This window comes from Doryrhamphus excisus, chromosome 22 (assembly GCF_030265055.1).
Source record: "Doryrhamphus excisus isolate RoL2022-K1 chromosome 22, RoL_Dexc_1.0, whole genome shotgun sequence".
NCBI lineage: Eukaryota > Metazoa > Chordata > Actinopteri > Syngnathiformes > Syngnathidae > Doryrhamphus > Doryrhamphus excisus.
The window spans coordinates 6,091,430-6,103,352 of NC_080487.1; the positions used below are offsets into that span (position 1 = coordinate 6,091,430).

The 11,923-nt window shown below is 40.2% G+C and overlaps 2 protein-coding genes across 3 annotated transcripts; one reads left to right on the forward strand and one right to left on the reverse strand.

The window, feature by feature from the left end:
- Positions 1–1,206: 1,206 nt before the first annotated feature.
- On the forward strand, positions 1,207–5,493 carry cib3 (calcium and integrin binding family member 3). Of its 2 annotated transcripts, XM_058061975.1 has the most exons (6): positions 1,207–1,257; positions 2,728–2,762; positions 3,052–3,163; positions 3,373–3,520; positions 3,640–3,835; positions 5,472–5,493. In XM_058061975.1, exons 1-6 carry the CDS (start codon positions 1,207–1,209, stop codon positions 5,491–5,493), a joined length of 564 nt encoding a protein of 187 aa, XP_057917958.1. The 2 variants fall into 2 exon arrangements, with proteins under 2 accessions (XP_057917958.1, XP_057917959.1); XM_058061976.1 differs by lacking the exons at positions 2,728–2,762; positions 3,052–3,163.
- Positions 5,494–7,662: 2,169 nt separating this feature from the next.
- On the reverse strand, positions 7,663–11,665 carry LOC131109720 (ras-related protein Rab-8A-like). Its single transcript, XM_058061990.1, has 8 exons — positions 11,490–11,665; positions 10,878–10,938; positions 10,625–10,685; positions 10,468–10,545; positions 10,308–10,397; positions 10,170–10,235; positions 10,053–10,103; positions 7,663–8,167 (listed from the first exon to the last, which is right to left on the reverse strand). The coding sequence occupies exons 1-8, from the start codon at positions 11,611–11,613 to the stop codon at positions 8,078–8,080; spliced, it is 621 nt and encodes a 206-aa protein (XP_057917973.1). The 5' UTR covers positions 11,614–11,665; the 3' UTR covers positions 7,663–8,077.
- Between the last annotated feature and the right edge of the window lie 258 nt (positions 11,666–11,923).

An 11,923-nucleotide genomic window follows, 5' to 3' on the forward strand; every position in this document is an offset into this window, starting at 1 on the left:
ATTAATGTCTGTTTTTGTATTTAATTTATTTGTATGAATATATGAATGAGTACTTTGAAAAGCGCTATACGTACAAATAAAATGTATTATTATTATTAGTACTATTATGTTTGGCTACAGTCATTTTAGCTAATGATTATAATTCCGATTTGTTTGTACAGTATTTGGAATTTGTACAACATGTTAATTGAGTGATATTTCATCTTATAAATAAAACAATAAAAACAATGCGAATCGATTTCTTTTCTAAAGTGGACCTATTCTATTGTGAACTATAAATGTAGTTAGAATGTTGTATTCTGGTGTTAAACCATGCCAAAGTTTCAGATAATGAGGTTTGCACATTTGGAAGTGAGCCCTAAACAGTTTGGGACGGCTCAAAACGCTCGGTTTGAAAAGGCGTGGTAAAGCTGTGACCTTTGTGATGTCACAGAGAGGCGGACTTCCTTATATGGTTATAATAGTTAGGAAGCACTTTGCGTGTGTGACCAATCACAGCAGAGTGGGCATGCTCGGAGGCGGGTGCCTCGGGTGCCCCATTGGGTGGGGCCAGACCCCCCGAGTCCAACTTTCTACCTGGCAGTATGTGGAAATAGCATCAGAAATTAGCGTACGAGTCAAGTTAGCCAATACAAATCCATCAGTAAAAGGGCCTGTAGAGTCAATCAATCAATCTCATGGGACTGTCCACATGGGGGTCACATTCATGCATGAAAAACAGAAGCAAGTGAAACTGAAACCCCACACCCTTGGCGACGGAGGCAAGGAAAAAAGTCAAAGCAAGAAAGGTCTTGAGGAAAGTAACGCCTCATCAAGTTAGCAACTAAGTTCCTTTCCATGAAAAAATGGCTGCCACAAAAGGCTGTCTGTGATGAGTGTAACCTGAGTTGCGTCGGAGGCGTCGGCCATGGAGTGGCACCAACAGGAGTGGGGGGGGCGGGGGGGTTGATCGAGTTTGGCATAATGCTGGACGACAGTCCTTGTTCAACTCTCAAAGGAGCTGCCACTCACAACGGGTAAAGGATGAAACACCGCCATTACAAAAGGGGACCAAAGGGCCCCGTGGCGGCAGCCGCCCGTCATCCGATCTCCCCCTCTGGCCCCGCCGTCCTATTGTCCCGGTATTTCATATCTGCCACCAGGCACTGCACATAAAATTGAAAAAGCCAGTGGATGTTAGAGCGACGATGGACCTGAGGCTTAGACATGGGAAATAAACAGACTGTCTTCACGGCAAAGCAGCTGGACGCCTACCAGGTTGGTGGCACACACGGCAAAAGAAGACCCACATGCGTGTGGTGCATCCTGCAGGAGACGGTCAGACAGCTCAACTTTTAACAGTATTTACTTGTTCAGTATTGGTATCTCCAAAAGGTTGAACGTGATAAGTAATAGTTTCCTATACTTGCTGATACGTTTTTTTTGTTATAATTTGAGTTATTTATATTAAATGTTCGTCCCACATTACAGTACAGCATTTTCTTGTCATTTTATGGTAATGGTTTTATTTCAGTTGAACATGCATCAGATTACAATTGAATGCATCCCATAATCAGTTCACAGTTCCACATGTCCAAAAGGAGTAGGAAGAAGCAAAGCTTATTAAATCCTACCCCTCCATCTTTTACAATCAGTAACAATCTGTTACATTTGTTCACTTCCTGCTTTCCTAAAATAGTTTAGGTTTTTGTTAAATTAAATTAAATTAAATTAAATTAAATTAAATTAAATTAAATTAAATTAAATTAAATTAAATTAAATTAAATTAAATTAAATTAAATTAAATTAAATTAAATTAAATTAAATTAAATTAAATTAAATTAAATTAAATTAAATTTTTTGTCACATACCAAAGTAGGAGGTGATATGAGCATCCAATGACATAATGTGTACCATAGTAAGTGTCAATATAGTGATATATATAGCACATCATGACTGGTTCAAGACTCTTCATCCTTGTATTTAGCAAACATCAACTGCTTGTATTGTTTCTTGAATTGGCTCATCGTTGTGCATTGTTTGAGGTCCTTACTCAATCCATTCCATAGTTTGATTCCACATACTGAAATGCTATGGCTTTTTAACGTAGTGCTAGCATAGAAGTGTTTCAAATGTACTTCTTCCCTGAGATCATATTTCTCCTCTCTTGTAGAGAAGTATTGGATGACATTTTTAGGTAATTGGTTATTTTTAGCCTTATGCATTATTTTAGCTGTTTGAAGATGAACTATATCAGTAAGTTGAAGTATTTGTGATTTTTAGAAATAAGGAGTTAGTATGTTCTCTGTTGGCGGCATTATGAATTATCCTTACTGGCCTTTTTTGCTGTACATTTAGCGAGTGAAGATTGCTTTTATAGTTATTTTACAAATTTTTAGTCATAAAATCCACTACTCGCTACTCTTTTTTTATTTGATTAGCTACACATTTTGAATATATACATAAACAATACTGTATATATATGAAGTCGCTTACATCAGTAATATGAACGTAAAACCCATTTAACAAAACATTGTTATCACATAATCCACTTTATACTCATATCAGAACTTCCTCCTAACATGACTACATAATGTATGCTGATTTTACTCCTAATTACGAATAATTGTAGCACATAATAATAATAATAATTTTTAGTTTTCATACACGTCAGTGCCTAATTTAGAATGGCTTTTAATTCGTCCCACTCGAATACGCTAATTGAACACAACATTTGTGTGATTTCAGGACTGTACATATTTTACAAGAAAGGAAATTCTCAGGTAAGTCACACCTGGCAAAGCTTTGTTTCATTCAGAGTGTAACTCTAAACGACGGCCGCCAGAAGAGGTCGGGTCCTCACTGGACAATGTTTACGTCAGTTGGAATTTATTTTTATTGCCGAGCAAGGTAGCGACAAATGCTATTTTCCTGATTATGACACATTCTTTAGCATGTTTTTCCATGTGATATTCAGCTCCAACACAGAAGTAGAGAAACTAGAATGTCGCCATTATATTCGCATCAAGTGTCTGAACTCTAAGATGTTCTAGCATCTCCTTCTCCATCTAGACTCTTCCACCGCTATCACGATTTAGCACCGCAGCTCGTTCCCCTTGACTACACCGACCAGCCAGATGTGAAGCTCCCGTACGAGCTGATTGGCAGCATGCCCGAGCTGAAGGTAGCCCACCAACCCGTCTCCATAATTGATGACCAATTAATGAACGTCATTCTTTGAGAGAGTGCATTTGTTACTTGACTCCTTTCAACTTGTGCGGTGCAGGTAAGTCGTTTGTTTTAACAAACGTGCGAATGAAGGGAAGTAAACACACCGGAGTGAGTGGTTTGCAAAAAACGCCATTTTGGAACGGCTGTCTGTCTTCTGTCCAGGACAACCCATTTCGCCAGAGGATTGCTGAGGTTTTCTCGGAGGATGGAAAGGGAAATATGACGCTGGATGACTTCCTGGATATGTTCTCTGTTCTGAGTGAGATGGCGCCGCGGGACCTTAAGGCCTACTACGCGTTTAAGATTTACGGTAAAACATGTAACTCATATCACTTCCGGGTCAGAGGAATCCAATCATTGGTTCCGGTCCCTTGACTGACACATGAATGTGTGAATGAATGAACATTAATCTGCTTTTCCTTTTACAAGACTTCAACAATGACAACTTTATCTGCAAGTCGGACCTGGAAAAGACACTGAACAAACTTACCCGCAACGAACTGACAGAGGACGAAGTGCGAATGGTATGTGAGAAGGTCCTGGATGAAGCCGACCTGGACAATGACGGGCGTCTGTCGCTGGAGGACTTCCAGCACATGATCATCCGAGCACCAGACTTCCTCAGGTGCGTATAAAGTACAATAAAACTGGATTTTCCTCAAATTGTGGACTCTGGTCTAATAGTGTTAAGAGCAGGAAAACCACCTCAAATCCCATCAGGTGCTACCTGTAGGTTTACACAACAAAATTTTCCAAAACACTCATTCAAAAAGAAGATGAGAATTCTGTAGAAGACAACAACGGCTTGCTGGCGGGGAAAGAAAGCGGGCGTGAGAACTAATTTAGAGGGAATTTATTTCCAACACAAAGAGAATCTGGCTTTTCCGGAATTATAGTCCAGACTCTAGCAGTGATTATCCAACGGATATCATTCAATCATTCATTTTCTACCGCTTTTCCTCACGAGGGTTGCGGGGGGTGCTGGAGCCTATCCCAGCTGTCTTCAGGCGAGAGGCAGGGTACACCCTGGACTGGTGGCCAGCCAATCACAGGGCACATATAGACAAACAACCATTCACACTCACATTCATACCTATGGACAATTTGGAGTCGCCAATTAACCTAGCATGTTTTTGGAATGTGGGAGGAAACCGGAGTACCCGGAGAAAACCCACGCATGCACGGGGAGAACATGCAAACTCCACACAGAGATGGCCGAGGGTGGAATTGAACTCTGGTCTCCTAGCTGTGAGGTCTGCGCGCTAACCACTCGACCGCCGTGCCGCCCCCAACGGATATCATGTACTGTACAACTACGGTTTATTCTGATACTGGTACTAGCGGATGGTGGTGGTCCTGATATCCAGAGTTTTACTTCTGCGGTTTGCAACCGAGTATGACGCTTCTGGGATGACACTCAACAAACACCTCCAAATCCAAAGTGGAAGTTCTCAGACGGAAATGGGTGGTCAATGTGTGGTTTTGTCCCAGGTGGAGGAATATTTCCGGATTTTGTTCAAGAGTGAGGGAAAGCTAAGCTGCAGTGTGAGATTGACAGTTAAACGATTTACCGGTTTACTGGTTGATGTTCCTACCCAGGGACCGCACGGTGGATGAGTGGTTAGCATGTCAGAAGATTTGGAAGACCTGTGTTCAATTCTCTGCTTGGGCATCTCTGTGTGGAGTTTGCATGTTCTCCCCGTGCATACATGGGTTTTCTCCGGGTACTCCGGTTTCCTCCCACATTCCAAAAACATGCTAGGTTAATTGGCCACTCCAAATTGTCCATAGGTATGAATGTGAGTGTGAATGGTTGTTTGTCTATATGTGCCCTGTGATTGGCTGGCCACCAATCCAGGGTGTACCCCGCCTCTCGCCCGAAGACAGCTGGGATAGGCTCCAGCACCCCCGACCCTCATGAGGAAAAGCAGTAGAAAATGAATGAATTAATGACTATTCTAAACATCCTGAATAAAAAAAGGGAAGGAAAAAAATATTTTATAATAAATGACAATTAAACAATCAATTAAATAATACTAATGACTGTCAAAATAATAAACAATATATATAACTAAGAAAAAAATTTAGCTTTACGAAAAAATGCCTTGCCCCTAATAAGGTAGATACTGTGGGGTTGAGTAATAAATAAAATAACGGGCTTTGGACAATATGAGGAAATATGGTACACCTATATCAATGAAAGTAACCGTATGTGCTGGTAGAGCTGCGATTGACTGTGGTGATCCAATTTCTCTTCACAGCACCTTCCACATAAGAATATAAGTTTGACCGCCACCCAAGAATGGACCCCACATGCCGACAACACAGTGGAAAGTGGATGAAGAGTAGATCCTTGGCTACAACAGTTAACTTTAATAACAATTCAATCTACAATTAATAATAAAGGAAAAGACAGGCCAGACCATTGGAGAAGGTCACGTCAGGCCAAGAGAGAGAGCGAAAGTGGTCAAGGTCCGTTGGGGGAAACATGAGCTCCACTGAGTTTCCGCTGATCATCAGCCAGCAGAGTCAAGCCAAGGGAAAAATAATAATTACAAAGATCTTTTTTTTCTTTATCTCGCTTGGTTTTTATTTCATCAAAAAAGTATAGACTTCTCTACAAATTGCAGATACATGTTTAGAAAGTACAGTACAATAAGTAGATCTCTCAATATAGAATATTCACTATGTTGTTATGTGTACTTCACAAATGTATGAAATGAGTGTAAAAAATACAGGATGCAACATTTAAAAAGGTCTTCTTTTGAAGTCTGTTGGGTGAAGGGGTCGATAAACACACTGGGGTCGTGTTGTGTCTCCACAACGGCAATGATGACGGCTGCGTTCACACCGTGGGTGGGGGACCGCTGGTTTGGACCAATAACAGCGATTAAAAATACTCCAAAAGCAAGGACTTTGTTGGGAAGCTCCGATATTCCAAACCCTGACTGCTAGGTGAAAACGCTGTATTTACTTGCCATCTTGGATTTCACCAAAAGCTTGGAAAATATACTTTTAAAGAGCGCAGTTTTCTCATACACATTTCCTGATTTAGCTGAATCGCACCAGAAGTCACTTGCAAGGGGACATACTAGGGATGGGGTCCAATCCAGTGTCCATACCGGGATCCGATACCAGCGTAATTCACGTATCGGAAATCTGCCATAGCTAGAAGAATATGAGCTACAATTATTAGCAAAAACGCCAAAAGAATATCACCGAAGATTGAGATTGAGTTCGGTGTTGACTCTTTGTGAAGCCATGGATGCGCCAGGCTGCGTCTGCGGAGACATCCATGTTCTCCGATATTCTTTTGACGCTGTTGCATATTAAACGGCTCTGCATCTGGGAATATCCAAATTCACAAACTGCGATCAGCTTCAAAGTAAAAAAAAGTGGCTCGATGCATCCCTAACCGACACCCATCTCTCCAGCAGCCTTGGCCCCCGCTTGTATGGCGTGCATCAGGTTTCCCCATTTGATCAAACGCACCACAGTTCCTTTCGACCAAGCGTAACCAAGTGTGAACGCAGCCGCAAACCGCTAAACATAATGACTGTGTGCAAAGCAATGGGAGTCCAAGTGATACAAAAGGTAAGGAAGTGGAAGTGTATCACTTCCTCCCACCACAAAATGTTAAGATTGCATTGAAATGTTTTTTTTTTTTCTTTTATACAGAAAGTCCTGTTTTTGGCTCAAGGATGAACATTGATAAAAAGCACACACAAAAAAGGTCCGAGATTCACGATGCATAGCTCACTGGACCGCTCTGAGCTATTATGACAAAAAGACATGAGGTCACATGGTCCACATCGACTTTTAGGTGAGAAGACAAAAAAAAGACTGCAAGCGGAGGACGCATAATTAGGTACACTTTGAAAGAGATGAAACGCAGCAGCTTTTGATGTTAATGGAAGCTTTAGCGGAGCTGCTGCGTCGGAGTGCATTGAAATGAGCTTCCTTAAAATATTGATCGAGCCGGATTGTGATTTTTTTTCTCCAAAAAAAAGAATTTCTACTGTACAAATAACGTCGTAGAAAAAAAAAGCTTCTTATAAATAGTAATGAGGCATAAATGCAAGGGGCGGGTTGTCAGTCAAATACTGGCGTCACCAGCAGGTAAACTAAGACAAATAAAATGGAATGAAATGTATTGCATGTATGGCATGGACTTTATGCACAAAACAAGAGCTGCTGTGTTAAAGTGCAAGGAGAGTTGAAAATGTCAATGCCAGAAATGTCATTTAGCTCGACACCGAACCCCCGCCCCCCCCAAAAAAAACACAAGCCCGACTCCGCTCATGTGTGAGCCTTTGTTTTTGTTGCTTCACAAGTTCAATTGATCTTGATTGAGGAAGGCAAATGATTGTCGAACACAGAATGAATGGATGTGTATCCCGGATGTTCAAGCTTGTCGGTTTCTGGCAAAAACATATTTCTTTAAAAAAAAAAAAAAAAAAAAAAAGGGGGGGTACAACGGGGAAGCGCTAGGAAAGATAATTGAAAGAATCACATTTGTATGATTCCCCTCCCAAAGTCGTCAGGAAGCAACCCTCCAATAATTGTGCTAGCACCTGCGATGCATGACGAGACAAGCAAGAAAACAAACATCAGTCCGAGCCTGCCTTTTGTGCGGACGTGGATAGTCTGTGCTGTGATCCACTAAGAATCTCAGACAAATGAAACAGATGCACCACTGGAAGCTCTCAGAGGAGGAGAAGAAGAGGAGAAAGAGTTCTCCGGGAGGGAGGAAAAAAGTCCACGAGGATGAGTAGCGAGAAGCGGAAAATGAGAGGAAGTGCTCACGGCAAAGTAAGTCTATTTGGGCAGAGCGGGTTCCAAGAAAGGCCTCGAAAAAAAAGGGTCCTCAGAGGAGGCTACAGTGAAAGAAGCTGGACTTTTTGCGGGGCTCTAAGATCTTCACTCCGTGACTGCTCCCCTGCGGTGTGTTCCCCTCCTGAGAGGCAAAGCAACACAACACGTAAGACATAGAAGGACTCAAACAACGCTAAACTTTAGCCAAGGCTTTGGCATCTGTCACCAAAGTACCTGAAAGGCTTTTTTCCACAAACCGCCGTGGAGCCAAACAAAATGATGAAATTGTCGTTGAAATTAGGCTGGATCTCATAAGATTTCGACAGATTTTTGACAGAAGTATTACATAAAAATTCTAAGTACCCTTCATTGATATAATTAAGGTTATCTGATAATATTAATAATAATACTTAGGGATGTATGATAATTATCGGCCCGATATCAGCATAAAAATGTGATATCGGTATCAGATTTTTTTTCCATACCATGAACATGAAAACCGATATAAAAAAAAAATGTTGTATACAACACATATGTGTTCATTCCACCACATGAGATATGACGTGTTACACATATCAGTATTGGCTGATATCAGTATCGGAAATTGAGAGTCGGACATTATCGGTTTCCCGCAAAAAATCCAATATCAAAACATCCCAATTAATAATAAAAATAAACACCTGAGTCCCATTCCACGTAAATAACAGAGTAATAAATGTATTGGCTGATATCAGTATCGAAAATTGAGAGTCGCACATTATCGGTTTCCCGCAAAAAATCCAATATCAAAACATCCCAATTAATAATATAAAGAAAAACCTGAGTCCCATTCCACGTAAATATCAGAGTAGTAAAATGTGTATTTAATTTAGCTGTTCCATTGCATAAAGGGCAGTGTCATAATTTGACCCAAAAAAAAAGAGTTTAATGAGTAAACTGTAACACCAATTCATATTAGGTTGGCCCCACAAATACAATAGGAAGCTCCTTGGAATAAAACTGTGCTAATATAATAATAATAATAACCAAAATCTGGATTTTACATGAATAACTATAGCATTGTACTGCCCAAAAAGAGCGTTTTTTGTTATCACTAGGCGATATTTTTATGTACTGGTGTACCAGTATAGATTATTCCAAAAAGAAGAAAATGGCTTATACCAGTATAAATGATATATGAATGATAAATGCCACGCTCAGTCGTGGCACAAAATCATAAACATTGAACAATCCCTTCCCGTCCTAAACAGGCTGAATCAGGCCCAATCAGGAGGGTTAGCTAGTGTGGTTGTGTGTGCACGACGAGTATATTTCCACCAGGTTGTATTTTATGGCTTCAATGTCAGGAACGTTTTACAGTGCCCCATGACAACGTGGAAGTGCTGAGTGGCAAAAAAAAAAACACAAGCAGTACATTTATTTTGGAACGTAGCTCGTCTTAGCCATAAATACACACACAGAACACACTTCTGTGAACTTCCTTCAAAATAAGAGTGCCGTTTGCCCTTTGTCTGCGTAAACAAAACAAGTCATGTAATATGCAGTTGGAATTAGTTTGCATTAGTTTGTTGGAGATTTGGTAGCAATGTGTGCAGAGGCTGACATCCCATTAGAAAGTTTAGCCACTGTGTTGAATATAAATAAACCCATCCTTCCACTTTCTATGCCGCTTATCCTCACTTTTTCTTTTTTTTTTTAATTCCTACTATTCCCTTAACAATTAGCGGCGTTTGATAACCCTACACGCCATCTCCTGCCACCCCAAACACGATTAAGCAAGTTATCAGAGAAAGTATATGCTGCTTGTGGACTGTGGCAGCCGCTAGTACACGGTACCTGGAAGTGTATTAACGCCCACATTTTGCATAACCACGCCCACAAATGTAGTTTACATTGAAACTGGTGTAAGGTATTAACTACCTTTGGTATCATATTTAACCATCAAATTCAGCCATGTTGTTTGTTGCAATATTGTGTCAAAAATACACGTTATTTAAAAAAAAAACTTGCAGGCCAACAGTTCTTACCATTTTTGTGTCCATTTTGGATTTGATGTCCCTTGCAAGTGTCAAAAAGGCCTAAAAGGGGCAACAAGCAAGATCAATATCATTCTCAGCATCTTGCATAACTATCATAAAACTTACAGTCTCCACGTTGATGTTGGCCTTGGCGCTCGTCTCCATGAACTTGATGCCGTACTCCAAAGCAAGCTACAACAAGATTAAAAGGGGAATGTATTTTCGCCGAGTAAAACATCGAAACTGGCAGTTATCAGTTCTCACCTTCTCGCCTCGCTCTTTAGACACCTGTCGCTTGTCGTTGATGTCACATTTATTGCCAAGAACCATCCTCTCGACGTCAGACGATGCATGCTGGGGTAGTCAGGAAGCTTTCGGTGTGTTGTTCAAATATGAATTTCAAAAAATAAATGAGAATGAATACCTCTTCTATGTTCCTTATCCAGTTCTTGATATTCTCAAAGGACTTCTCGTTGGTGATATCGTAAACAAGCATGATTCCCTAAAAATAAAGAACGATCCAAAATGTCCTCAATGGAGCTCAGATACAAAAACGACATCAACACGTGATGGATAGTCACCATTGCTCCTCTGTAGTAGGCTGTCGTGATTGTTCGGAAGCGCTCCTGGCCGGCTGTATCCCTGGAAAAATAAGCAAAAAACCATGTGGTCACCATTAAGCTACATGAAGAAGGTTAAAAAAGATGTTAGTATCAACATAAATACATAAATGAGCTACGACAACGCGAAACAAATCATTCTTGAATAGTACAGCAATGGAAGATAAGATGTATTTGGCATCAAACAATAAGTAAAGCATGAAGACAAACTCACCATATTTGCAATTTGATCTTCTTGCCATCCAGCTCTATTGTCCTGATCTTGAAATCAATGCCTGGAGGGATGACCACACATGTCAATCTTTTAAAGATTATCAAAGTTGCTAAAAACTGAAGAATATATACGGTCTACATATTTCACCCCGTTCTAGACTTACCAACAAATGGCAAAAAAAGCAAGTCATTGAGTCCAATGTTTGAAAAGGGATTAATTTTGTCTTATTATTTTTTCCCGGTGAAGAAAAAAAGTATTATAAATATTCGGGTTATGTCTTACAGTTGACGTTAGCGCTAAGAGCTAGCAGCTACCCACAATGCTAACCGCCAGGCATGGGTTATTACGTTGATGCTAACAGCTGATAGCCAGCGGCTAATAACAATGCTAACTGCTGGACGTATTGACTTTCCAGTGCACCTCTTTGTACTCAAACAACAACACCATCAAGCACAGCACATAATATCCACCAAATAATAGTTCCATTTACATAAATGTCACAACATCCCTCAGTGTAGCCTAACAGCTCACCAGCAATTAGACCAAACCCCCATAACTGGGCGTAGTGTACCCTGACGATAGACCGCCGGTTTAAATCAAGTCCAAACGTACCTATGGTGGATATGAACGTTGAGTTGAAGGCGTCCTCGGAAAACCTGAAGAGGACGCACGTCTTTCCGACCCCGGAGTCCCCGATTAACAGCAGTTTAAACAAATAGTCGTACGTCTTCGCCATAGTTGTTGATATGATACCGGAAGTGACACCCGGCGAAGAAGCGGTGATGACGGACACAGCCCAGCGCCACCCATTGGCCTGGAGGTCTGTAGCCATTTATGCCTCATTGGATGGAGCCTAATAATTTTTATTAAAAATATATAAAAAAAATAAAAAATGTCATATATATATATATTTAATTTTTAATTATAATTTTATATATGACATTTTTTATTTTATTTTTAATTTTTTAAAAATTAAAAATAAAATACAAAATGTCATATATATATATTAAATTTTTTATTAAAATTTTATATATGAGTTTTTATTT

Coding starts and splice junctions, on each gene's coding strand:
- cib3 (XM_058061975.1), top strand. CDS start 1,207: ATGGGAAATAAACAGACTGTCTTCACGGCAAAGCAGCTGGACGCCTAC. Junction 2,763..3,051: donor ACAAGAAAGGAAATTCTCAG/GTAAGTCACACC, acceptor TTCTCCATCTAG/ACTCTTCCACCGCTATCACG. Junction 3,521..3,639: donor CTACGCGTTTAAGATTTACG/GTAAAACATGTA, acceptor TCCTTTTACAAG/ACTTCAACAATGACAACTTT.
- LOC131109720 (XM_058061990.1), bottom strand. CDS start 11,613: ATGGCGAAGACGTACGACTATTTGTTTAAACTGCTGTTAATCGGGGAC. Junction 10,939..11,489: donor AACGTTCATATCCACCATAG/GTACGTTTGGAC, acceptor TCATCCCTCCAG/GCATTGATTTCAAGATCAGG. Junction 10,236..10,307: donor CTAAAGAGCGAGGCGAGAAG/GTGAGAACTGAT, acceptor ATCTTGTTGTAG/CTTGCTTTGGAGTACGGCAT.